The 24,403-nt window shown below is 38.3% G+C and overlaps 1 protein-coding gene across 2 annotated transcripts; it reads left to right on the forward strand.

Moving 5' to 3' along the window:
• The first annotated feature begins 351 nt into the window (after window positions 1-351).
• Window positions 352-23,540, forward strand: SYPL1 (synaptophysin like 1). 2 transcript variants are annotated; one of them, XM_047094996.1, is made up of 5 exons: window positions 352-521; window positions 13,460-13,581; window positions 14,821-15,028; window positions 20,212-20,397; window positions 22,095-23,540. In XM_047094996.1, the coding sequence occupies exons 1-5, from the start codon at window positions 453-455 to the stop codon at window positions 22,227-22,229; spliced, it is 720 nt and encodes a 239-aa protein (XP_046950952.1). In that variant the 5' UTR covers window positions 352-452; the 3' UTR covers window positions 22,230-23,540. The 2 variants fall into 2 exon arrangements, with proteins under 2 accessions (XP_046950952.1, XP_046950953.1); XM_047094997.1 differs by lacking the exons at window positions 13,460-13,581; window positions 14,821-15,028.
• Window positions 23,541-24,403: the final 863 nt, after the last annotated feature.

Consider the following 24,403-nt stretch of genomic DNA (forward strand, 5'->3'; position numbering starts at 1 on the left):
AACCCCGCGCCAAGGCTCGGCTCACGGCAGCGGACCGTGCTGCGCAGGTGCAGAGGGTGGGGGTGCGGCACCGAGGCGCGCACATGCGCGGGAGGAGACGGAGCGCCGGGGGCTGGTCATCAGAGAAGGGGGCGCGGCGTACGCAGCATGGCGTCCAACATCTACTTGGTTCGCCAGCGGATCAGCCGGCTCGGCCAGGTGGGGCCCCGGGAGGCACCTCCCCTACTCAGCCCCAGCCCACCCCTCGCCTCCCGCGGCCTCCTCTCTTCCGTCTCCGCCTCAGCGCCTCCGCCAGCGGCTCAACCGCCGCCGCCCCGCCCCGTGGCCTCCCGGGCCCGCCTCCCAGAGCCCGCCCCGCCTGCTCTTCCTCGCAGCCCGGCTCCTCGGTCTTGTCGGTCCCCCTCCTCCTCCGACCCGCGGTCCTGACTCTCTCTCCCTCCTTCCCTCAGAGGATGTCCTCTTTCCAGCTCAACCTCAACCCGCTCAAGGAGCCGCTCGGCTTCATCAAGGTCCTCGAGTGGGTGAGTGCAGCCCGCTCCGGCGAGGCCTGGAACCGCGCCGCTGTGACCGTGCCCGCGCCCGCTCTGGCCAGTCCAGCGCCCTCGGCTGGGAGGCGAGGGGCCCAGGGAGCGGGAGCGAGAGCCGGGGCGGCCGGGTCTGCGCGGGCCCCGAGGCCGCCCGCCGCCGCCGGGAGGGACGGGACGGGACGGCGGGGAGGGGACGGGGACCGCGGGCTGGGCCTGCGCGGGGCGGGGACGCCGCAGTCCGCGTCGAGTCACGAGTCCCTCGGCCGCCTGGGTCCCGGGCGAAGCCGCCCTCCCACCCCGAAGCTCACCCTTGGGTGCTCCCGAGGGAGTCGGAGTTCAAATTTTTCTGGTTGCGCTGCTTCCCGCAAGGGAAAAGAAAACTTCCTGTTGCGGTCTAACCGAAACCTGGTGGGTCGGAGTCGCGCCCCGGCCGGCGCTGCCTTCTGCGTGTCCGGTGGAAAGGGCCAGCCCGTGCATTTCTGCCCGGTGCTGACTGCAGGCCGCGCTCCGTCGAAAGCTGGTTGTGCCTTCTCGAAGTGATTGGACGAGCAATCGGTTCTTAGTTTGCTTTTGAGATGGCTCCAAGTTAAAAATGGATAAAAATAAACTGTGGATCAGGGCAGCAGACGGAGGTGGGGGAGAAGGTCTTCTACACAACGGGTCCAATCAGTCCGTACCACTCAAACGCAGGCTAGGAATCGCTCTCGAGTTTGTTTTAGGTACTTCCAAGTGACATCCGGCGGTCACCTCTTAGTTCTTTCCTGGGAACATTCTCAGTCATTAACATCAAAGGAGATTTATTAATTCGACCTTGGCACTGGTCACTTGGAGGAGTTAGCGAATACATCAGGCTCTGCACATTTGATTCTGATTTCGTGGCGTAGTACATGTTTCAGTGCTGATTTTCAGGCCTGGATTAATAGGCAGCTGGCATCTAGCCACTGCAGCCAAGTTGTTTTTATAGCCAGCAACATTTTACATCCGTAATTCTTTAACCTTATATTTTAGTGATACACTGGTGAAGAGTAAGAACTTCCAGATTCCTATGTTGAATAACTTACTGAGGATGTGTTTTAGAGTAACACAGAAACTCAAAATATGTAATGGGTACTCAAGCTGATTTTCAAAAAGTTTCCTACTTTTCCTCCAAAGTTTTACTTGTCCTCTGAAGAGTGAAATGGTGCTGATTTCACACAAATGTCTACTTTAAAGACATAAATACACAAACACACTTAGGGTTCTGTAAACCTAGGTCCAGATTTAAAAAGAAAGAAAAATATTTGATTATATAAAAATTTGAAATTGCAGGAGGAAAATCATGTTTAATTGGGCTAATCAAATATAAAAGTTAAAAAAAAGTCTTATCTCATTGACGGTTACAAATTTATAATTAAAGTTTTCACTCGATAAATGGGGCACTTGTTTGTATTTGTGCTTGCATTATTTGTCAGTCTTTTTTTAAACCAAACAGACATAACTTTTTTCCTTAATATTTTAAAGCATTAGTGATAAGTGTATTAGTGCTCATAGGTCTGATATATTTTGAAAAATATCCTGTTTAAGCTTTTTAAGGAAATAACTACTTTTAGTTTGAACAACATATTACACAAGATAACCTGATAAATACTTTAATAAAAGTATAGGCAAAGTGTAGTACGTGAAAGAAAGAAATCAGTTGCTTGGAGGAACTAGGGGGGATGTCATAGATGAAAGAACACTTGAAGGATGGGTACTTGTTCACTTGGTGAGGATGTGGGGAGTGGCTTTCCAAGCAAGGGGAGATATGTTCAGTGGTGTGAAAAGTTGAAGCAGCATAGCCCTTTTTGAGAACTTAAAGTAGTTGGGGTTGGCTGAAATGGTACTGAAGAGGGTGTGGTTTTAGATGATTCTAAAAGGTTTATAGATAGGGCTTGCAGAGTTAGGAGTGTATCCTATGGGCCAATCCTATAGGCCAATCTTATAAGGGTTAACCTTTGATGATCTGGGTCCTTTCTTTAGGAAAATGGATATTTGTGGTGTACAGAATTTGAAGATGTTTATTGGATAGCTTCCATTTAAGCCCAGAATTTCTGCCATTTGGAATGGAGACTCAATTGAAGGGTTTTAAACAAGTGAATAGATTCGCTCTTTAGAAATTCTCATTTGTAATGTAGAAAGTGGATTAGAAAGGTAATAATGGAAGGAAGGGAGACATTAAAATGTATTTGGAGGGAGGGTGAAGAAGAGGGAGGACTCGAAGATAACTGCCAAATTTCTGACACGGTTGGTAACGGTACTCTGTCTAAGATCACTAAGGAGAAGGAGCAAATTTTTGGTTGGAGCGCAGTATACTTTTAGGTATATTGAGTTTGTGGTTTCTAGATTATATAAAGGGAGTATCCTTTAGGCAGTTAGCTATATGGATATAGAGTTTGAAAGGTAAGAATGGGCTGGAGATTCAGCAGTTATCTGCCAGCAAGGAAGAGAAGAAATGATTAAGAACATGGAGAAAAATAACATCTTGGCCTCACTGTTAGAATCTCAAGAAAAGACTACTATTCTAACAATATCAAGAGGTGCAAGAAAGAGGTTAAGTGAAATATGGACTACAATGCATACTTTGGTTTTGGTAAGCAGGAGGCTGTTGGTGGCTTTATAAGAGCGGTGTCAGTAAATTCAGAAACCAGATGGTCCTAGGTCAAATGGATATATGGTAAGAAAGTGAAGACAGTGAAAGTGAACCACTATTTGACCTTGAAGGTGAAGAGATTTGGTGGTAACCCATTCTGAAGATGGGAAGGACTGAATGTGTTTGTGGGCTTGAGAGAAGAGACTTGTGAATAAAATTGTTGGAGCTTAAAATACAGAGGCAGAGAGGGAATGAATGATAAAACAAAGTTCTAGAGAAGGGCCCATAGTAGGAATTTTTAAATTTGTTTGAATGAATTGTTCAAGTTTCATAAAGCATTGATTGAGGTGTGGCTGGTTACCTCTAAAAACAGTCAATAAATAATGATTATAAACAAATCTAAAGTTTAAAGTTTAAAAAGTTTAAAGTTGCTTTCCATCCATAAGACTAAAAGAATAATTCCCTAAATTAGCTTATCTCTAGCAAGGTTCTGGAAGATGTTAGACTAAGATATAACCTGATGAAATGTAACTTTCAAGGGGTTAGATGCCCAGTAAATATTTACTGACAATAAAAATAAAATCACCAGAGCAGAAGCATTTGCACTTTGTTTCTAAACTGCAGCCACCATGTTAAATTCCTTCTCTTCCCTCCTTTTTTTTCTAATCTACCTCTGGCACTTAGTAACAGTGACCAGCAATGTCATTGTAGTTCTCTTCATGTGATACGTACTCGGTAAAAGTTGAATTTTTGTTGCACTTCTCTGGGAATAGCAGTACTTCATATGGCTATTGGAACAATTGAATTAATAAATATGTGAACAATTATAATGTACTTGAACAGTTCTTAGAAGGTTTCTCAGGACAGAGATGCTGTGTTTCTAGGAAGACGGTAGACCCAGACAGTAGAGAGAACTGAGCCCATATGACAGACATATATATCTCCTGGTCCTTCAAGATCACTAAATTCTCTATCACATATTTTAATTTTTTTTAATGTTTATTTATTTTTGAGAGAGAGAGAGACAGAGAGCATGAGTGGGGGAGGGGCAGAGAGAGGGAAACACAGAATGGGAAGCAAACTGCAGGCTCCTAGCTGTCAGCACAGTGTTGGACTTGGGGGCTGGAACGAACAAACTGTGAGATCATGACCTGAGCCGAAGTCGGACGCTTAACCAACTAAGCCACCCATATTTTAAACTTTAGAAATGATGTATCATATGCTTTTCACTTGTCTGCTGTTTTCCTGCCTTTAGAAGCCTATCAAAGTGACAATATAAAATTTAAGTAAGAATAAATGCCCCATGTGTAGAAGTAGAACACAGAAGTAAAGTCAAAGATTAATTTTATCAAAGCAGCTTTTTAAAGTATTTAATATTTCTGTGGTAAATTTTAATTTGGTTCTTACTTTAAAGTCAAATATCCCTAATATTTAGACAAAAGTTTTTCATTGAAATGATTTTATTAAAATTTAAAAATATTAAACACTGTGTGTTGGACTTTGTTGCTGCTAACTTGCACAGGTGAACGCTGAACAAATATTTAGCTCTTAATGAATCTAAGTAATGTGCTTTCCTAATTCACACACACAAAATTGTGGAAGAGATACTGTTTGGGGAGTATATAAGGAATTATACACTAAGTTGAATTTTAGAATTATTAACCATCTCTCAATATTTTTGTCTGTGGTGGTCAAATGTATTCTAGATGTTAACAGATATTTATTGAGTATACCTATATGTGCCAGGGTTTTACCTGTATTTTCTCATTTAATCTTCTCATCACCTGTGACAGTCTGTTCTTAGTCATTTTGCTAACTTACCTTTGTGTTTCTAACTCGTCTTTCAATAAATTAATAAATGGATTACCAAAAATTTCCGGCTTAAACACAAAAGCCTAAGTTATCTGAAGTGAATTTTTTTCTTGTTTGTTAGATGTATGTTTATAATAAGATGTTAGGAGTTGAAAGTAAAATGTTCTTGATTCTTTTATCAAGTTTGAATGTTTTTTTCTGATTTTATACATACAATTAACGAGCAAACTCAAAAGACACTTAAAAACATTACTTTGGGACAAATTATGATCCAAGAAAATTAGTGTGAAAAGCAGTATATACGAAAATCTGTAATTCTTTTAGTTGCATATATCAATTTGTTTAAACAACAAACTTTCAAATACACACAATCGTTTATGTAAAATACTTAAAATTTAGCCATCCTAAGTAAATTATAAAATTTTCGCAAACAGTGGCCATGTTTTATCCTAACTTAATGGTTCAAAAATAGCACAGAGAAGCACCCTGGAGAATACAAATTACTTGTATTGCACAGTGTGGCAGACGGGGCATATATAGACTGCTGCCTCATCCATTTGCTTAATTTTTACATTTTTAGGCTATCTGTTGGTAAGAGACTACCTTTCAGGAAACTTCCCTTTCTCCTAGCCTTGCCATTTGTGTTTACTCCCCTCACCCTATTATAGAAAGGGAAAAAGGATTTCAAATAACATTTTATGCCCAGCAGGAGACTCTGCACTTAAAGCTTGTTCATAGACTTACAGACTCACCCCTATGTCTCTGTTCTCTGTTTGTTCTACCTGATTCTCACTTATTTACCATGAGCACCCTTGAAGGGTAGATCGAATGTCATTGTCACAGACAACGTATGTATGCTTTAAGTGCTTTGAGAATACACAAACACACATAACGCATTCACTCCACACATACAAATAGCACTCTGCTAAAATGTAAAAGGGGAAATTAAGAGAACAGAGCAGTCCTCTAATACAATGGTTCTCATAAACTTTGGTCTCAGAACCCCTTTATGCTCCTAAATATTGAGGACCTCAAAGCGCTTTTGTGTCTGTTGATATTTGCCACATCACAAATTCAAGCAGAGGCTTTTAAGGGAACGTTTATTTATTTTAAAACACAGTAATAAGTCACTTGAAAGCTTGAATTACACCTATGGCAACAAATACTACCAGTTTTCCTTGAAGTAAAAGGCTCACTTCATTCATTTTTGAGAAAAATAACTGCCAGGTAGCAATGTCTGAATGACTTTTTTTGTCTTTCAGGTAAAAATGGTATTTCATGAAAAAAATCCCAACTAGTTCAGCATATAACTCAGTTATTTAAATGCTTTCCATGGAGACAACCATAATGTGTAGTTAAAGTGTTTGCACATCCTATTTCATCAAACAGAATATTAAGAAGACTCCAGGGTTGGTGGGGATTTAATCAAAATCACAATTGTTGCTGCTTCATCAAAGACATTCTTAAGTAAAACTGGCTTTTTGTTGTTGTTTTTGTTCTGTAAACTCATGGCAATGAAAGATATTTTCAACATATAATAGTTAGGAGTTAGCAAAAGACTTCTGTTTATTTCACCAGGAACTCCAGTATACTTCTCATGATCCATATTCTTAAGGGTTATAGAACTGTACTAGCAGCCTGTTTAGAACTTTCTATGATTGTACTTTACAAGCAGAGGGACATCTTAGAAGAGTGTAACTGGCTTCACTACTCAGTGTACAGTGGGAATAAACTGAAATGGCAGCATCAGTAACAAAACTTTTTAAAAAGGAATGTTTTTAGTAAATGCATCAAGACTTTAACTCATAAAAATCAATACTTTGGTGCTAGGCATCTAATCGTACTGACTGTAAAGGCAAACATGATATACATGATACTCGTATACAATATACTTTTAGGTCTATTTCTTTTTTTTTTTTAGGTCTATTTCTGAAGATTTCAGTTATAGCATTTTCTTAGACTGAACTTTGGACAGAAAGAAGTTTAAGTAGATGACATCAGATTAATGATGAAACCAAGTAGCAGTCAGGACCCTGCAACTAGAAATTTGTAAAAAACACCCATACATAGATGAGTACCAGTGTTCCCAATAGAAGCCTCAGTGAACTGAGCAAGGTCTAGAAATAAGTCTAGGACTGGCACTCTGCTTACAGGCTATAAATAACTCCTTGAAAATACCAGGGGTCTCCAAACTTTTTTTTGTCATGAATTCCTATCTGTAAAATTTTGTGCATGAAGTCCGAGTGTGCATCTATAACTTAGATGCATATTTTACTTTGTCAGTATCTGAAGGCATATTATGTCATTCATATTTTTAAATCCTTGTTTTGAATGTGTGTGTGTGTGTGTGTGTGTGTAGTGATCTTCTTGTGATCTGATTAAGTAGAATCTGTTTTTACCTTGGAATGTAGCTGATGAATATAGCTTATACAAAGGGTTAATGCTTCTATTTTCTCTTTTGGACATGAATTTTTGTGTTATTAGTCTGTAATTTATATGAAGATGTTTTTAAGCTACTACTGGTCTATTTTTGTGAAGGTTGGTTTGGTTAAAATTCGATAATTGATTCCATAAATCCACTTAGCCAGGCATCTTCACCTTGTGCTACATGAACACTAGAAGGGAAAGAATAGGTGAAGTCATCACTGCCCTCGCATGGTGGAACTCCTCTCACCTTCAGGATACCTAACATACTGTACTGGCATGCGACTCGGACCTACAGATCCAGCATGGGTTTCAGGCTTATATTAATTTCAATAAAATTGTAATTCTGTGTTTAAGTCTAAAAGTAAATATAAGTAGAAGTTCAAATATTTTCTTCCGGTATACCTATTAATCGACCACTGCAGTCTGTTTTGGAGAGTTCTGTTCTAGAGAACAGGCTGAAAGTTCACTCCAAAGTTACAAACCTCAGTGAAGGATCTGCCATGTGTCTAGTACCAGTCTGATGGGCAGAGAACTAAGTGGTGTTGTGTCTTTGGCAGCTCGAGGCTGTCATAATGAATGTGGAGCCTTTTGACCTGAAGAGAAGCTTGCTGTCATCCTGTCCCTAGATTCTCGCTAGTTTCTCTACAGATAGGTTTTCATGTCAGCAGTTTTAGCCGTCCTTCATGGGATAGAGAGGAATGGGAAAATGAGTTTTATAAGTGGTAAGGAAGTAGAAATCAGCATTCCAGTACCCCTCATTTAGACTAGGGGTGCAGACTGAAGTGCACATGGGAACCACCCTTCCAGAGTGAGCAAGTAGGACAAGCTGTCTGGAGGAAAAACAATAGTATATAATCTCATTGATTCCTGGTAACTGACATGCATCGTGAGGATTGTTGGAACAGTAGAGAGTGGCAGCAGCCTGGAAAAAACACAGGTTCTTAATGTGTCATCTGTCACTCAGTTCCACGTGGTTGTTGCTTTATGGGATATGGGTCTGATGCTGCCATATTTTCAGTTTCCCCACAGTAAGGCAAAGCAGGAAATCCAAATTTTTATGTGCCGTATGCTGGTATTAAAATACAACAAATTCACCTTTTTTTATGAATTCTGCAGATAGTATCTGCAGGCCAGGTTTCGTCATGGGCTGCCAGTATATAATTTTGAATCTAAATCAGAACAGCAGTAGAATATAGAGAGAAGTGAGATTGTCATATAATTTATCTTCAGGTTGTTTTGTACTTTATCTAGTAAAGGGTGTATCTTGTCCTTTTTTTCCTGTAAGATAAAGACCAGAATTGCAAACATGACATTTATTTATCCTTATAACAAAAATACAGCTTTGAAATGATGGTTATGTAAGACTTGAAATGTTTTATTTGTAGATTATTGGAAATCTATTTTTTCTTTTAATTAAGCAGTTATTTAATGAGCATGTGCTATGTGCCAGACCTTCTGCTGGGTGGGCACCGAAAATCCTGAGTGAGACCAAATGCACAGACGTGACAGCCAAGGGACAGGAAAAGGCAATAGGGTTAAGAGCAGTCAGCTTTAGTACAGTATGCCATTTATTTACTAACTTGTGTATTTAATGAGAAACTAGTTCTTACTGTTTTTGTTTTGGGTTTTTAAATAAGGCAAGACACAAGAAAAGTGCCTATAGTAGAGCTAATGAAGTCTATGGTGGCCCAGGAGACTGAATAGTTCTACCATAAGAAATTGGGTAGGGCTTTAAAGGTGAGCTTGTCAGAGAACAGATTTAGGGGTGAGACAATTCCTGGCAGGTGAAATAAGTACATGACGGGTTTCAGGGGTGGTAGTAGTACAGTGTAACAGAGTCTTAACAGTACCTGGCAGGGAAATAGAGCATATAAACCTAGAAAGATGAGGTCGAGGCTATCTCAGCCATGCCTCTTAGGCCAAATTAAGAGTTTGGGCTTTTTTCTTTTCTTAAATTTAGTTCTGGAAAGCCATTAAGAAAATGCCTTTAAACAGGGGAGTAACGTGACCAGATCTTTATTTCAGATCAGTGTGACATCGCTCTAAAGCACCTGTCCAGTAGAAGCACGATGCAAACTACAAATGCAAGCCACATAATAATTTTAAGTGTTCTACTAGCCACACTAAAATAGTGAAAAGAAACAGCTGAAATTAATTTTAAAAATATATTTTATTTATAAAGCCAAATATTTTCAGTAAGTAATCAATATAAACAACGATGAATTATTTTACCTTTTTATGCTAAATCTTTGTAATTCATTGTCTAATTTACACTTATAGCTATCTTAATTGGGAAAGCCATTTTTATTTTTCATTTGTTTATTTGCTTGTTTATTTATTTTCAGTTTATTGTTTTGGGTGAGAGAGCGCAAGCTGGGGAGGGGCACAGGAAGAGGGAGGGAGAGAGAATCCCAAGGAGGCTCCACACTGTCAGCGCAGAGCCTGATGCAGGGTTCAAACTCAGAAACTGTGAGATCATGACCTGAGCCAAAATCAGAGTCAGACGCTTCACTGGCTGAGCCGCCCCCAGACAAGCCATTTTTAAAGTGCTCGAGAGCCACACGAGCCCATGCTACGGAAGAGATAGAAATGAGAGGAAGTGTCTGTTGGGTTAGTCCCTGTGAAAAACAGTGAGGGCCTGAACAAAAATAGTGGCAGGAGTGGTGTAGACAAGTAACGAAAGCTTTTAAAAGAATGGCATCATACTGTGTGAAATCTTAGGCAGCTTTTCCCCCCATTCAGCGTTAGGTTTCTAGGATTCATCCATATTGACATGGACAGCTATAGTTCATATATTTTTATTGCTATTAAACTTTCCATTATAACTGTTGATATTATATTTCATCCATTTTCCTGTTGCTTCCACTCTTTATGTGTATTTTGATATGTAAGCAGTGTCACCGTGAACACTCTTGTGCATGTCCTATAGTACACATGGGTAAGAATTTCTCTTAGATCTGTATACTGGTTGATCCTAATCCTTTGTGACATTATTGCAAATACTTTCACCTGGTTTGTAGCTTGTTTTACATTCGGAGCTGACTTTTGATTTCAAAACTTTCTTTTTCTGTAGTTGAATTTAACAATCTTTAATGGTTAGTGTGTGGTTTTTAATCTTAAGAACTTTTTTTTCTCTCTGGTCACAGATGTTCTTTTATATTATCTTTAAACTTTTTAAGGGGAATTTTACATTTTACATTTGTCTTTAGCCCATCCGGACCATTTATTGAAGTCCTCCTTTATATTAGTTGTCTGTTGCTACCCACCGTAGCACTTAAAACCGCAGACATTTATTATCTCATAATTTCTGTGGGTCAGGAACCTGAGAGTGGCTTAGTCTGGGGGATTCCAGCTTAGGGTCTCCCAGGTTGCAGTCAAGCTGTTGGCTAGGGTTGAGTTCTCTCAAGTGTCCAGCCCACTCACGTGGCTGTCGGCAAGCCTCAAGTGATACACTTCCAGCGTCGCTTACCTGGTTGATGATAGTCCTTGGTTCCTCATCACAAGAGTCTCTAAGTTCCCTAAGAATCCTTCCAGCATGGCTGCTGGCTTCCCCCAGAACCAGTGATTCAAGAGAGTGAGAACGGAAGACAGAAATTGTAGACTCTTTATTACTTCCCATTCCATTATTTGACATCCCATTCCTTCTACCATATTCAGTTTACTAGAAGCAAGTTACTATGTCCAGTCCACATTTAAAGGGAAGAAAATTAATCTTTACCTCTTGAGGGAGGAGTATCAGAGTTTGTGGACATATCTTTAAAACCACCACACTGCTTTCCTTGGTGATCTGCAGCGCCAGCTTTGTTAGATATAATTTATCTAGTTACACACAAGTCTCTTTCTGGCCTCTTTATTGTTCCATTGGTTAAATTTGTATATCCTGTTTCTTTTTTATAATCCTAAATGGTTATATGCCCAGTTTTCTGGTCTTCTGCTTTCAGTCTGTATTCATGTACATTTATGGGTAGAGAGTATCCATTTTTCTGTCTTAACCTGTGAACTCTTAACTGAAGACTCCAAACTCTCTGTTGGACATTACCTCAGACTTTTCCTATCTGTAACCAGATTTCTTTTCATGTATCTTTTTTAAAGAAAAGAAGAAATCTCTTGATAGTTATGATCCTGGTTATGACCTGGTTGTAGGCCCTGTATTAATCCGTGAGAGGCATTATATCAGTGTTTAACAGTGTAGGCTTCTGCCCTGAATTTTAGCTATTTGCTAGATGAGTGTCACCTTGAGTAAAACAAGGTCTCTGCCCTCTTTGAGTTTATATTCTAGTGAAAAATGGACAAATACTTAAGTACTGTCAGGCAATGGTAATTACAATGGCAGAAAAAATAGAGCAGCATGAATAAAGGGAATAAGTAGCGTGGGTTGGGGCATTCTCGCTTGATATAGTGTGGTTAGGAAAGACGTCTCTCATGAAGTCATAGCAGAACCGGGAGCTGTCAGTAGGAAGTGAACCATATATTCCAGGCAGAGAGAATAGCCAGTGCAAAGGCTCTGTAGGAGGAGTTTACCCCTTATCGTTAAGGAATAGCACGGAGACCGTTTTGTGTAGAGAGATTTGGCAAGGGGAAAAGTAGCCACAATGTGATCAGAATTATTAAGGGAGGAAAGGATCTTGTAGACCATTAAATGAACTTTGGTTTTTATTCAGAGAGAACTCAGAAGCCACTGGACAGTTTTGAACAAAGGATAAAGTTTTCTGCCTTGTATTTTTAAAAGATCACCCTGGTTGATATATTGCCAGTAGACTGAAGGAGAGACAAGGACAGAAGCAGGAGGATTATTTAGAAGGCTGTTAGAGTATAATTCAGGCAAGAGGTAGTAATGGTGGTTTAGATCAGGATGCTGTGATCACATTCCAAATACGTTTTTTAAATAGAGCCATCAGAATTTGCTGACAGATTGAACTTTTGGCCACTACACCATATATGGGTTATTTGTTTTGTAGAAAATTTAGAAGCTTCAAACAGAAAAAGGAGTTATTTTTATCTTCTCTTCAGAAGTGACCACCGTAGGGGCACCTGGGTGGCTCAGTCGGTTAAACATCCGACTTCGGCTCAGGTTATGATCTCACAGTTCGTGAGTTCGAGCCCCGTGTCGGGCTCTGTGCTGACAGCTCAGAGCCTGAAGCCTACTTCTGATTCTGTGTCTCCCTCTCTCTCTGCCCCCACCCCACTCGCACTCTGTCTCTCTCTGTCTCTCAAAAATGAATAAATGTTTAAGAAAAAAAATTTTTTTTTAAAGAAGTAACCACTGTTAAAATTTTGATGTATGTTTTTGTAGTTTGTATAATATGCATAGGTGTAGACACATGCACAATGCTTGTGCGAACAAACTTTTTGGGCTCAGATTCACTATCCCAAGATCAAGAGTCACACACTTTACCAACTGAGCCAACCAGGCACCCCATAAACCTACTTTATATGTAGTGATTATTTTTCAGTATCATTGAATATTCCCCAACATTTTAATGACTGCATAATGTTCTGTCTTGTGAATGAATTACAGTTTATTTGATTCCATATCAGCATTTAGGATGCTTCCAGTTTTTTCCTGTTATGTATAGCATTGGACAGAGCATCATTACCTTCTTGTAAGTATATGCATGATCAGGAAAACAAATTTCCAAGAACTTTTTGAGACCTGGAAATACTCAAAAATGAAGTCGTACAAGCTGATGAAATAGCATCTCCTCGTCGCTTACCAGTCTCTTGGCTTTACAGTTACCATTAATAAAATAAAAATGCCTCCAAATAAAATATAAATAAAATGCCTCCAATTCACCCCTTTTGATTTTGATTCTAAAATACAACTTCCTCTGAATTTCATACTAATGTTTAGTAGGTACACTGAAGTAGGAGCAAAAGAATTATATGGGCTGGTGTACTAACTTCTTGTTGACAATTGCAAATAAATTTTTTAAATGTTTTTCCCTGTCTATATTTAATTTGTAATGAAGAATTTCTGGAATGCTAGTGAGCCAGTTTCTAATAATCAACATATTTAAAGTTTTAATGACCCATGTTTTGGGTACAGTAATGCTTCTTCCCCTTTTTTTGGTCTCACTTTGTATAGATTGCTTCTATCTTTGCTTTTGCCACCTGTGGAGGTTTTAAGGGCAAAACAGAAATTCAACTGACTTGTCATAAAGGTAATGAAAATAAAACGATTACAGCTGCTTTTGCCTATCCATTCAGGTAAGATATTTGTTTGTTTTTATGGTTAACAGCTCTTTTTACTTTCATGTTGATTCTTTAAGGTTTCCAGCAATTTATTGATCTTGGGGAGTACAAAATTAGAACTTGCACGCCTGCTTCGTTTGTAAGTGGTGATCATTGCTACACAGGCTGTGGTACATAGACCAGTGCCTACTGGTACATAGACCAGTTTGCAAACTGTCTTCCTGGCCTGTGATGAAGTATAGAAAATGAGAGTAAGCATTTAGAAACTTTTATATGACCTTCCCTTGACATTTTACTCTGTCATCCCACGGTAGATTGCTCCATCACCTTTGTGTGAGAAGCAAACACAACTTAAGAAAATTCCGAATTTTTCATGTATTTGCAATTACTAAATAACAGTATTCTTTATATAATTTTAAGACACGTACTCAATGTAAAGTGAGGAGTTTCTATGTTTCTTTATTTTCTTACTCTCCAAGTAAAATTAATATTTTGTTGTGAATTCTTCTGTTGAAAGTGTTTATTGAATACGTCTTATGTTTAGACCATGGTGTAAATCTTCCATCTACTACTTACTTGACATTTCTAAGACTCAAGATTTCTATCCATTGAGTTGGAATCTTACCTTGTAAAGTTGTTTTGATGATTAAATAAAACCTTACACTAAAAATAGGTCAAATAGCAAGGGCCTGGTCATCAATCATTGTCTCTCCATCTCCCAACTCTTCTCTTATAAAGCTGCTATATGAGGAACTGTTACGGCATCTTTAGTGATAAATGCTTTTGCAGTTTATAGATAAGGAAATGTAAAAGCAATCTAAAGTTAGCAGCTAATTAATCTAGGGTTAAAATGTGAATCATAATTGGCTCTCCTGGTGCCAGTTACACAGACTCTGCCTCCTGTAGTGGTGTATCATGTCTCAAATTGCAAACTGTTTTCTATTAGCTCTCTTAATCTGCTAAATTTGTATTGCAGGAAGATAGTGTCTGAGTGTGAAGTGTTTAATTCAGTCTGTATTCAGTCTATCATAAACCAATGACCAGGCATAATTTGTAATTTAGGTACGTTTCTTAGGAAGTTTTTAATTTAAATATTTGAATTTTCCTCTCTTCTTCTCCAAAGGAAAATACATTTTTGTGATACATTTTGGGAGTGTTTTTGAAATGTCATTTCAATATTCTGCCTATGTATTTCTGTCTTTGTTGGGAGAATCTGAATAATTCACAAATTTATTTGAGCCTTTTTTTTAATAGGTTGAATGAAGCATCATTTGATGCAATTCCAAATGCAAACGTGTGTGATATAAATTGGAAAAATTATGTCCTTATTGGAGATTACTCTTCTTCTGCACAATTCTACGTTACATTTGCAGTCTTTGTCTTCCTGTACTGCTTAGCTGCCCTTCTGCTCTATGTTGGTTATACGAACCTATATCGGGATAGTCGAAAACTTCCCATGATTGTAAGTAATCACTTTATTTTTATACAAAAATATCTCATTATCTGTATGAGATAAGCATACATCATATTTGGAGTTAAATAGAGGTTTTCTTACACTGGAAATGAAAGTTCTCGGCTTAACCCAGTTCAGCATACTTTGATTTGTGTGAACATGAGATTCAGCTTTCTCTGGTTGTCACATTGAACCCAACTCTTGGAGCGTATTTGCAGCACTTTCTCCGTACTCCGGGGAATACAGAGGTCTGTTTATTTCTAACTCGACTTTAACATGAAAGATCTCAAATATATAGAGCATATTAGGTTGCAAGTAGTAGAGAAATTAAGTAGAAAATTAATGCCTTTGATTTGAGGGATTGCTGACCATACCGGTAGTCTCATGACTGTGTTCCTACTTCTTATTTTTTTCCTCTCTTTTCAAAGACCCCCTTTATCCCTCTACAATGTTTTATTGAACTTAGTAGTCTGTATCAGAAATCAGCAAACTGTGGCCCATAGCCACATCTGACTCTTTTTTTTTTTAATACAGTTTTTTTGTAACACAGCCATACCCAAACATTTACATACTGTCTATAACTGCTTTCATGTCACAGTGGCAGAGTTATATAGTTGTAAGAGAGACCAAAAATATCTACTCTCTGGCCCATTTCAGGAAAAGTTTGCTGACTCCTTGTCTGTATTCCTAAATTCCTTCATTTAAAATCTGACCCAGATAATTCTGTAAGAATAGGGGATTCAGCATTAGTAATGTTCATGCTAATTTTGAATCTTGGAGATGGCAACAAAGGATTTGGATTTGAAGTCCTAACACCATTTTTTGGCTTCAGAGTCTACTGAGCTAGAAATAAAAATAGTCTCTGAGATTTAGGTAGTAGAATCTTTGGATTATTGGTACAGATGCAGAGATAAGCCATGGTTTTAAGCTAGGCATCCACAACAAAAGAATAACTACAAAGTCAGTGTTAGTGTTATTTACTTCAACAGAGAACAGAGGTGTTTTTGTGATACTGGTCATTTATATCTTGAGAAAACACTGTCATCTGCTAATTATTTGTGAAGTGACTTTAAGGGAAAGACTATTTGAGTAAAGAAATTATTAAATAAGATAACAGGTTTTATTTGTTATTTATTTTTAATTTTTGCTGCCTGGATCATAGGAATGCAAATGGTAAGTAAGGAAAGAAACAGTCTGTTAAAATTCTTATCTATTTGGTTTCTTATATTTGAGAAGAGATTCTTAAACCTCATGTTTTCGTAAAATATTTTCTTGGATATCTTTCAAAAAGATAGACATGAACTATTGTAATTTGCAGTGCTTAATCAATAGAAATTACATATTAAGAATCTGTAACTTCCCGGGGTGCCTGGGTGATTCAGTTGGTTAAGGGTCTGACTCTTGGTTTCGGCTGAGTTCATGATCTTTTTCGAGACATAAAAAGGAATTATGAAAGGGACGCCTGGGTGGCTCAGTCGGTTAAGCATCCAACTTTGGCTCAGGTCATGATCTCGCAGTTTGTGAGTAGGAGCCCCGCGTTGGGCTCTGTGCTGACAGCTCAGAGCCTGGAGTCTGCTTCTGATTCTGTGTCTCCCTCTCTCTCTGCCCCTCCTCCACTTGTGTTCTGTCTCTCTCTGCATCTCAAAAGTAAATAAACATAATAAAAAAAAATTTTAAAGGAGTTGTGATGATCATAGAGATATTATATCTTGTTAAAATTCCTTTTTTTTTTTTTTTAAGTTTATTTATTTTGGGAGAGAGCGAGTGAGGGTGAGCAGGGGAGGGGCAGAAAGAGAGAGGAAGAGAGAGAATCTCAAGCAGGCTCAGCGTTGTCAGTGTGGAGCCTGATATGGGGCTCAATCTCATGAGGTGTGAGATCATGACCTGAGCTGAAATCAAGAGCCATGTGCTTAACTGACTAAGCCACCAGGCACCCTAGTTAAAATTCTTTTTTTTTTTTTAAGTTTATTTATTTTGAGAGAGAGCATGAGAGTGAGAGCAAGCACGAGTGGGGGAGGGGCAGAGAGCGAAGGAGAGAGAGAATCCCAAGCAGGCTCCACTCTGTCAGCACAGAGCCTGAAGCAAGGCTCAGTCTCACGAACCATGAGATCATGACCTGAGCTGAAATCGAGTCAAACGCGTAACCAACTGAGCCACCCAGGTGCCCCTAAAATTCTTCATAATTTAAGTATTAAAGACATTTCTTGCCATTTTGTTATTATTCCAACAAATTTTTAACTCTAGCAATGAGCCTTTTATTTTTCATATTTTGTTTTATGAGCTTTTAAAAATCACACTTTCTGAAAGCAGCATCTAAATCTTTTTTATAGAGGGTTTTTCTAATAAAAACTATAAAACTGTGATCTAGTTGCATCATTCAGAAAGCGAGAAGTAATTTTCCATCTCAGTGATCAATTAGTGGTCATAGAGAGATAATCCAGAACTAGCTATTTTAAGTTTATTGTTACTGTAATATATAAAGGATGCTTCTTGTCTGTAAAAATTCAAGCTTCTAAATTAAATTTTGAATTCTACTTTTAACCATATAAATGAAAAAAGTTTTCTTGAGATAACCAAGTTTAAAATATAGCCAAATACAACATTAAATGTTTTAAGTACTCTTTGCTAATGAGGGCATGCTTTTTTGGTGATATTCTCAATTCTCTGCTAAGGTATTTCTAGGTGCATTTCAATTGTGACTTACTCCCCTTTTTAAGTAAATGTAGCACTTTTTTGGTGTTAAATAGCAGGAGTTGAAGGGTTCTACATGCAGAGAAGCAGAAATAAAAAACGAAACCAAACAAAGATAAGTGTCCCAAATCCTAAAACTCTGGTATGAATCATATCCTGATTTATTGGTGGGACCAAGGCTGCCATAAGCAGTTACCAGTTGTGCACTATAGAACTGCAGGTGCACCATTCAGATGGATTGCATCCTAAAGCCAGGGCCCTCAGAAGGACAGAAATTATCTTCAGAGGTCCACATTTCCCACCCACCCCCCCAGGTTACTTTGTGCATCATTTTCAGAAAAGTTACCTGCTTTTGAAATGTAGAATGTCATGCCAACAGCAAAGTAGATTTAAAGAGCATAATCAGGAAAAAAAAAAAATCAGTATTAGGGCATCTGGATGGCTCAGTTTAACTCAGGTCCTGATCTCACGGTTCATGAGTTCAAACCCCTCATCTGGCTCTCTGCTGTCAGCGTGATTCACTCTCTCTCAAAAATAAACAAACATTTAAAAAAGAAAAAAAAATCAATGTGTCTTTTAATTAGGAATTTGGAAGGAAGAAACCTGGAAATCAAAAGGATTTGATATATATTGGGTAAAGCTATGAACTTCAGCCCAGAGAGAACTTGTTTAAGGTCTGATAACCTTAGACTATTTATCAGTTCTCCAAAAGGCATTGTATTTCTACAATGTTTCTAAGTGTTTAGAAAATGTCTATCTGGGAGGCACTTGGGGGGCTCAGTCAGTTAAACTTCTGACTCTTGATTTTGTCTCAGGTCATGATCTCATGGTGGTAAAATTGAGCCCCACATCAGGTTCTGCACTGGCATGGAGCCTGCTTAAGATTCTCTCTCCCTCTTCCTCTCCCTCCCTCTTTCTCTCAAAAGAAAAAAAAAGAAAAAGAAAAAGAAAGTCTATCTGCAACAAAAGTGCAGCCAGAAGTGCAGAAGCAAAAAGGAAAGCACCCCCACGGTACAAAAAATTTAAGCTGTATTTCTGTCCTTTTTTCTTTGATCTACCTTTTTTCAAAAGAAGACCAGAAGCACTGGAAAGCTCACATGCAAAATGCAGATAAATACCTCCATCCTTGTAAAATTAGTCATTGTTTTTGGTTCTCTCATCACAAGGCATTTACTCCTTGCCATCCTGACCTAGTGGACAGGCTATATATAGTAGTTTCTGTATGTTGTGAGTGGTTACTGGTGTGCAGTCTAAATAAATGACTACAAGCTGGTTGGGAAAAGTAATTAAAAACTAACCAGGTTGACGTGAAAAACAAAACACCTCTGTGGTGGGCTCCAGAACCCATTTCTGAGCTTGTGGAGACCTTTGCTGCAGATGTGAAGGAACTCTTAGCTTCAGGTGCATCGAGGTGCTAAGAATACACAACATTTGAAGATACAGATTTTACATTATTCCACTTTGGTGGTTAATTTACAAGAAAACCAAACAAGGGAGGACTTAAACTTTATATTATACAAATGCAGTCCTATTAGAAATGTAATAAGTAGCGAAGACTTCAGTAGAAAATTACTAGTGAGAAGATGTCTTGAGAGATTTTTTGTTGTTGTTGTTCTTAATATAATGAGTATCCTTAAAATTTGGGGATCATGAATTTTAAAATAAACAAATCATCCTGGATGCCTGCTTTTCACCATTTCGTTATCCAAATCATGGACAGCTACATTTTTTATTTTATTTTAAGTTTTTTATTTTTATTCCAGTCTTGGAGAATTAGATTTAACTGAAGTTAGAGTTTTGCCAAAACAGTATGAGAAAGCAGGGGAAGGCGAGGAAATTGAGAGTGTGTGCAAGGGGTTGTAATGAGGGACCGTAGAATAGAAGTTAAGGGGGAAATGAGAACATGAGTAAAACTGAGAGACAGTTAAAAGTAGTGAGATCAGATTATAGGTCTCAGTGGTATCAAAGGATTTTTGCAGTTGGGATGCCTGAGGGAGTGAGCTGGAAAGAGAGGTGATGTTGGGAAGTGGGGTGAGTGAAACTGAAATTAGGGAGGGGTAGAGTGGTTTGGTGGTTGACAGGGTCTGAGATATGATCCTGGAAGTGAGCGGCTTAGTTAAGGTTCTGGTGAGGGCTACGTGAAACCGATTTCTCCTGTCAAAATCTTAAGACTCCTGGGGCACCTGGGCGGCTCAGTTGGTTGAGTGTCCGAACCCTGATTTCGGCTCAGGCATGAGCCGAATGTGGGATGATGTGGGATCAAGCCCCCCATCCGGTTCCATGCTGCTTGGGATTCTCTCTCTCCCTCTGCCCCTCTCCCCTGCTTACACATGCTCTCTCTCTCAATTAAAAAAAGTAAAATTAAAAATAATCTCAGATTTGTAAGGAGATGACTAAGTCTTATTCACTGTAGTAGCTCAGGCACTGGACTAGTAATAGTAAACAGGTGTACAATGTTCACTGTGCTCTTCATTATTAACTCATACTTATTTTTGCTTTAGGACTTCGTTGTTACTCTTGTTGCCACTTTTCTGTGGTTGGTGAGCACTTCAGCCTGGGCTAAAGCTCTCACAGATATTAAAATAGCTACCGGTCCCGGTATTGTCAAGGAACTTCAGCCTTGTAACCATCAAGTGACGTGTTATTTCGGCTCTGTGACTAGTATGGGATCCCTAAATGTGTCTGTGGTATGTATGCAGTATTTGTAAGATATTTTCTTTGACTTAGAAAAATTTTACCAGTAATATAAGAAAGCAATAGTTTTTACTAAATCTCTGGATATATTGTTTTTATTTTTACTAAGCTATCAGGATCCTAGTTACCAGACAGTCTTTACCTTTGTTACGGTGAAGAAAAGTGTGTTAAGAAAACTACTACTTGCTAAACAGGTTTGAACAAGATCATGTTTGAGTCTTTTTCATTAAAATCGAGTAGGCAAGACTTCTACCTGAAGGGCACTAACACTTATAAAGACTATGTGTCAGACATTGTGCTAAGGGCGTTACATTCATCTTGTTTAAGTTATCCAATAATCCGAAGAGGAATGTGGGAGCTAGTATCATTATCTTCATTTTTACAACTGGGAGAAAAAGTAGCTCATGTCTTAATTTGCCCAAGTGACACAACTGGGAAGTTGGCCAGCCAAGGTGTCGACCACATCTGACTTTAGAGCCTGTTCTCTAATCCCACGTGCACTGGGTCTATGAAAGTCTTACTTTCATGGTTTCTTAAATGATCTTTAAAAATTGGTGTATATAAATTTAAATAATATTTAGTCTGCCATCTTACTAAAATACAGATAAATGTATTACTAAATACGTTGTCAATATGCTGATTATATTATGTTTAAGGAAGTCGATCTTTTCAAGAAAATATTTTTCCAGTGGATAAGTCAGCACTGCCTTGTAAAGCATTTGGGCTGAATTTTTGTGTTACAACTGTGATTTAAAAGTCCCTTTTTTGCATTTATATTGACCATGATCTGAGATGAACCACTTCCAAAGTGTTTTTGTAAGCAAATGTGCAAAAAATATAAAGCATTTGGCCTTCGGTAATACAATATTACTCTCAAGCTCTTTACCCCCTCTTCCATCAGAAGTCACTATTCTTATATTTATTTTAAAAAAAATGAAAAAAGGTTAGCTTCAGTTTATTCGTCTCTGATCTTGTCAGATTTGTAACTGGGAAGACCATTTCCATTATACTGATCGCCATAGGATGTGAAGTAAAATTCTTGTTACGTTGACCACCGTAGGATGTGAAGTAAAGTTCTTGTTATGTTGACCACCGTAGGATGTGAAGTAAAGTTCTTGTTACGTTGACCACCGTAGGATGTGAAGTAAAGTTCTTGTGTGAACGCCTTTCTCTCTGGCTGCAGCTGTTGGAGTAGGAGAGATAGTAGCAGTGGGGGAGAAAGGAGGGAAATATAAGAATCCCAGGGGCAGTTTACAACCATTCAGGTGGAGAAAAGTGAAAGCTCCCGAGGAAAGAAGCAAGGATTCCTGCTCCCAGTCACCTTCACCTTCACTGGGAAGCGCTGAAGTCTAATGACAAAGTAGTGATAGGAGGGTCAGACATACTTTTTCTTAAACTTAATCCCATCTTTTTGGTAATGATGAGCATGGCAAGGTAAGGTTTCTTTTAGTCATGATTTCATAGGTTACAGATTTAGAGATTTTAGCTTCATTTCATTGGGAATAAGTCATTATATACTCAGATTTGGCACTGAAATGGAAAATCTTCGTTTTTTTTTATTCTTTATCTGTAGTTTAAATTGTAAATGAAATGGTGTTCTGCCTAGGAATGTTAAATATTCAAAGGAAAACTAAGATGGGTATAAATTAAGTAGATACTAGATTTTCATGTTTATTTTTCTCTTCCTTAGATCTTTGGCTTTCTGAATATGATACTTTGGGGAGGAAATGCGTGGTTTGTGTACAAGGAGACCAGTTTACACAGTCCATCAAATACTTCTGCTTCCCACAGCCAAGGAGGTATTCCACCTCCTTCTGGAATATAATTAAAGGGAAAAATACACTGTATGAAACATATGTCTATACTTTGACCTGTTGCCAACATCTTGAGAAGCATTATTTGTTTCTAATAAAAGTAATGGCTTTTTCAATAAATTGGTGGGTTTGAAATTTTGCTGCTTTTTTATATAAAGCCTGTGCCTTTCCTAGAAATTTAAGATGTAAATGTATTCTCACATGTAAATTTGAAAATTCAGGGGCCTATTATGAGATGATACACATTTTTAAATGACTGGTTATTTCTTTACTAAGTTGTTTGCCTTCCAAAGTGTTTACACCTTAAGCCTTAACATATGTCTTCACTCAGAAAAGAGTTACATTGTCATATCATAATAGGAGGAAAATCTCTATTTGGAATATACACTACTGTAAGTTTGTACAGATCATATATCTAAGACCTGTCTTTGTTTGAGAAAGCCTTGATTACATAAATCATATTTAGAAAAAACATTTAGTTCAGAATTTGTATCTGAACATTGTTTATATGTTATGAAAAACTTTTAATTGCAAAGACTGGTTGTATGTTTTATTTCTGTTTTTCTAAGTGAGCTACAGTACTTAATAGGTGTACTAAATTTGTTTTGGAAATGGGGTTTGGAAATTTCTGATAGATGTATAGCTAAGTTAGTGATTCTTTTGCATGAGGCAGAAGCTTCCATTATGCTGGTTGTTTAATAGACTTGCTATAGAAGTAGAAAGAACGTGGTTCAACTCGGGATTTTGATATGTCTGGGCATTACTCTCAGTGGTATTTGTCTGCTGTCCTTTGTTGTTCATGCCACTTAAGTGCAGGCTGAGACCTAGTCTCCTTGCAAGCAGAAAAATAAGCCACCTGTTCTTGCAGACCCTTTTATAGGGTTAAAACAATTAAGATTGCCTTTCACTTTTGAAACATTTAACCTTTAGATTCAATGAAGTTACTATTTTGAGTGTGTAGCATTGATATTGTGAAAATAAATGCAATTTGGATTTCATGTTTCTTCATGTTCATTCTTCTTGCACAATTGGATGATTAAGGAATTATGCATCATAAACAAGAATTTAAGTGAGCTGTATTATGGGTGCACTGTCTTTGCACACACATTTGGGTATATTCTGAATGCAGGGATTATTCACATTTTGCTTTCTAATCTTTTTGTTGTACAGGGCCAGATTTCTCATTCTTACCACATGACTGTTTATATGTGAAGCACATCTTGCTGTTGCCTTATTTTTGTTGCTTTTGTTCGTGGCAAGAATTGTCAGTATGAGAATGTATATCTTTTATGCAACAAACTTAATAAAGAAGTTAAAAGAAAGAGTGCACTGATTGTTATATTACAAAGAAACCTTCATCTTAAAGGCAGGAGCAACACAAAATGGAATTGATTTCCAAAGTAGGAAATAGAATATCATAATAGTTTTTTTAAATGTTTGGCAAGAGGGGCGCTTGGGTGGCTAAGTTGGTTAAGCGTCAGACTGTTATTTCAGCTCAGGTCATGATCTCACTGTTGTGAGATGGAGCCCTGCATAGGGCTCTACGCTGGGCATGGAACCTGCTTAAGATTCTCTCTCTCCCTCTGCCCTTACGCTGCTCTCTCTCTCTCTCTCTCTCAAAAAACAAACAAACAAAAAAAAAATTAGCAAGAAATAAAAGAGACAAAAACGATTTGGAGACCCTGGTTCTATCCTTTTTTCTTTCACTCTTGTTTAAAAAATGCTTTGTAAGTTTCAAGTTAAGTTTTCCTGATAAACTTTTTCTCATTGTCCATTATTAGGCAGCAGAGGTTCTTGATTAAGATTATATGCCCTGGAATCAAACCGCCTGTAAATTTGAATCGTAGCTTCACCGCATACTAGCTAGTTAACTTTAGGCAAATTAGTTAACCTTCTGTGTGCCTCGATTTGCTTATCTGAAAAATGGGAATAAGTACTGACCTCAAAGAGTGTTCCTGAGGATGAAATAGTAAATGTAAAGTCCGTAGAACAGTGTTCAGCAGTAGGCGCCTTGTAAATGTTGGCTCTGATTACTAGCTTTTGAAAGCATCTGCTACAGTATGCCCTAGAGCTGGAGAGGGAAAGGTTGTGGTCTTGGGCACAGACGCAAGATAAGCTTCAAGATTACATGGGTCTCCCTTTATATTCCTCAAAGAGTCCTGGATGTTTGAGCATTTATTTTTCT

The sequence above is a fragment of the Lynx rufus genome, unplaced genomic scaffold, assembly GCF_022079265.1.
Source record: "Lynx rufus isolate CCGP_SWC_20201006 ecotype Redwood Valley unplaced genomic scaffold, mLynRuf1.p SCAF_4, whole genome shotgun sequence".
NCBI classification, from domain to species: Eukaryota; Metazoa; Chordata; class Mammalia; order Carnivora; family Felidae; genus Lynx; species Lynx rufus.

Bases quoted from the DNA above. Each gene is read 5' to 3' on its own strand.
- SYPL1 (XM_047094996.1), top strand. From the start codon at position 453: ATGTCCTCTTTCCAGCTCAACCTCAACCCGCTCAAGGAGCCGCTCGGC. The intron at 13,582-14,820 runs GTAAGATATTTG...TTTTTTTAATAG, and splicing joins GCTTTTGCCTATCCATTCAG to GTTGAATGAAGCATCATTTG. The intron at 20,398-22,094 runs GTATGTATGCAG...TCTCTTCCTTAG, and splicing joins GATCCCTAAATGTGTCTGTG to ATCTTTGGCTTTCTGAATAT.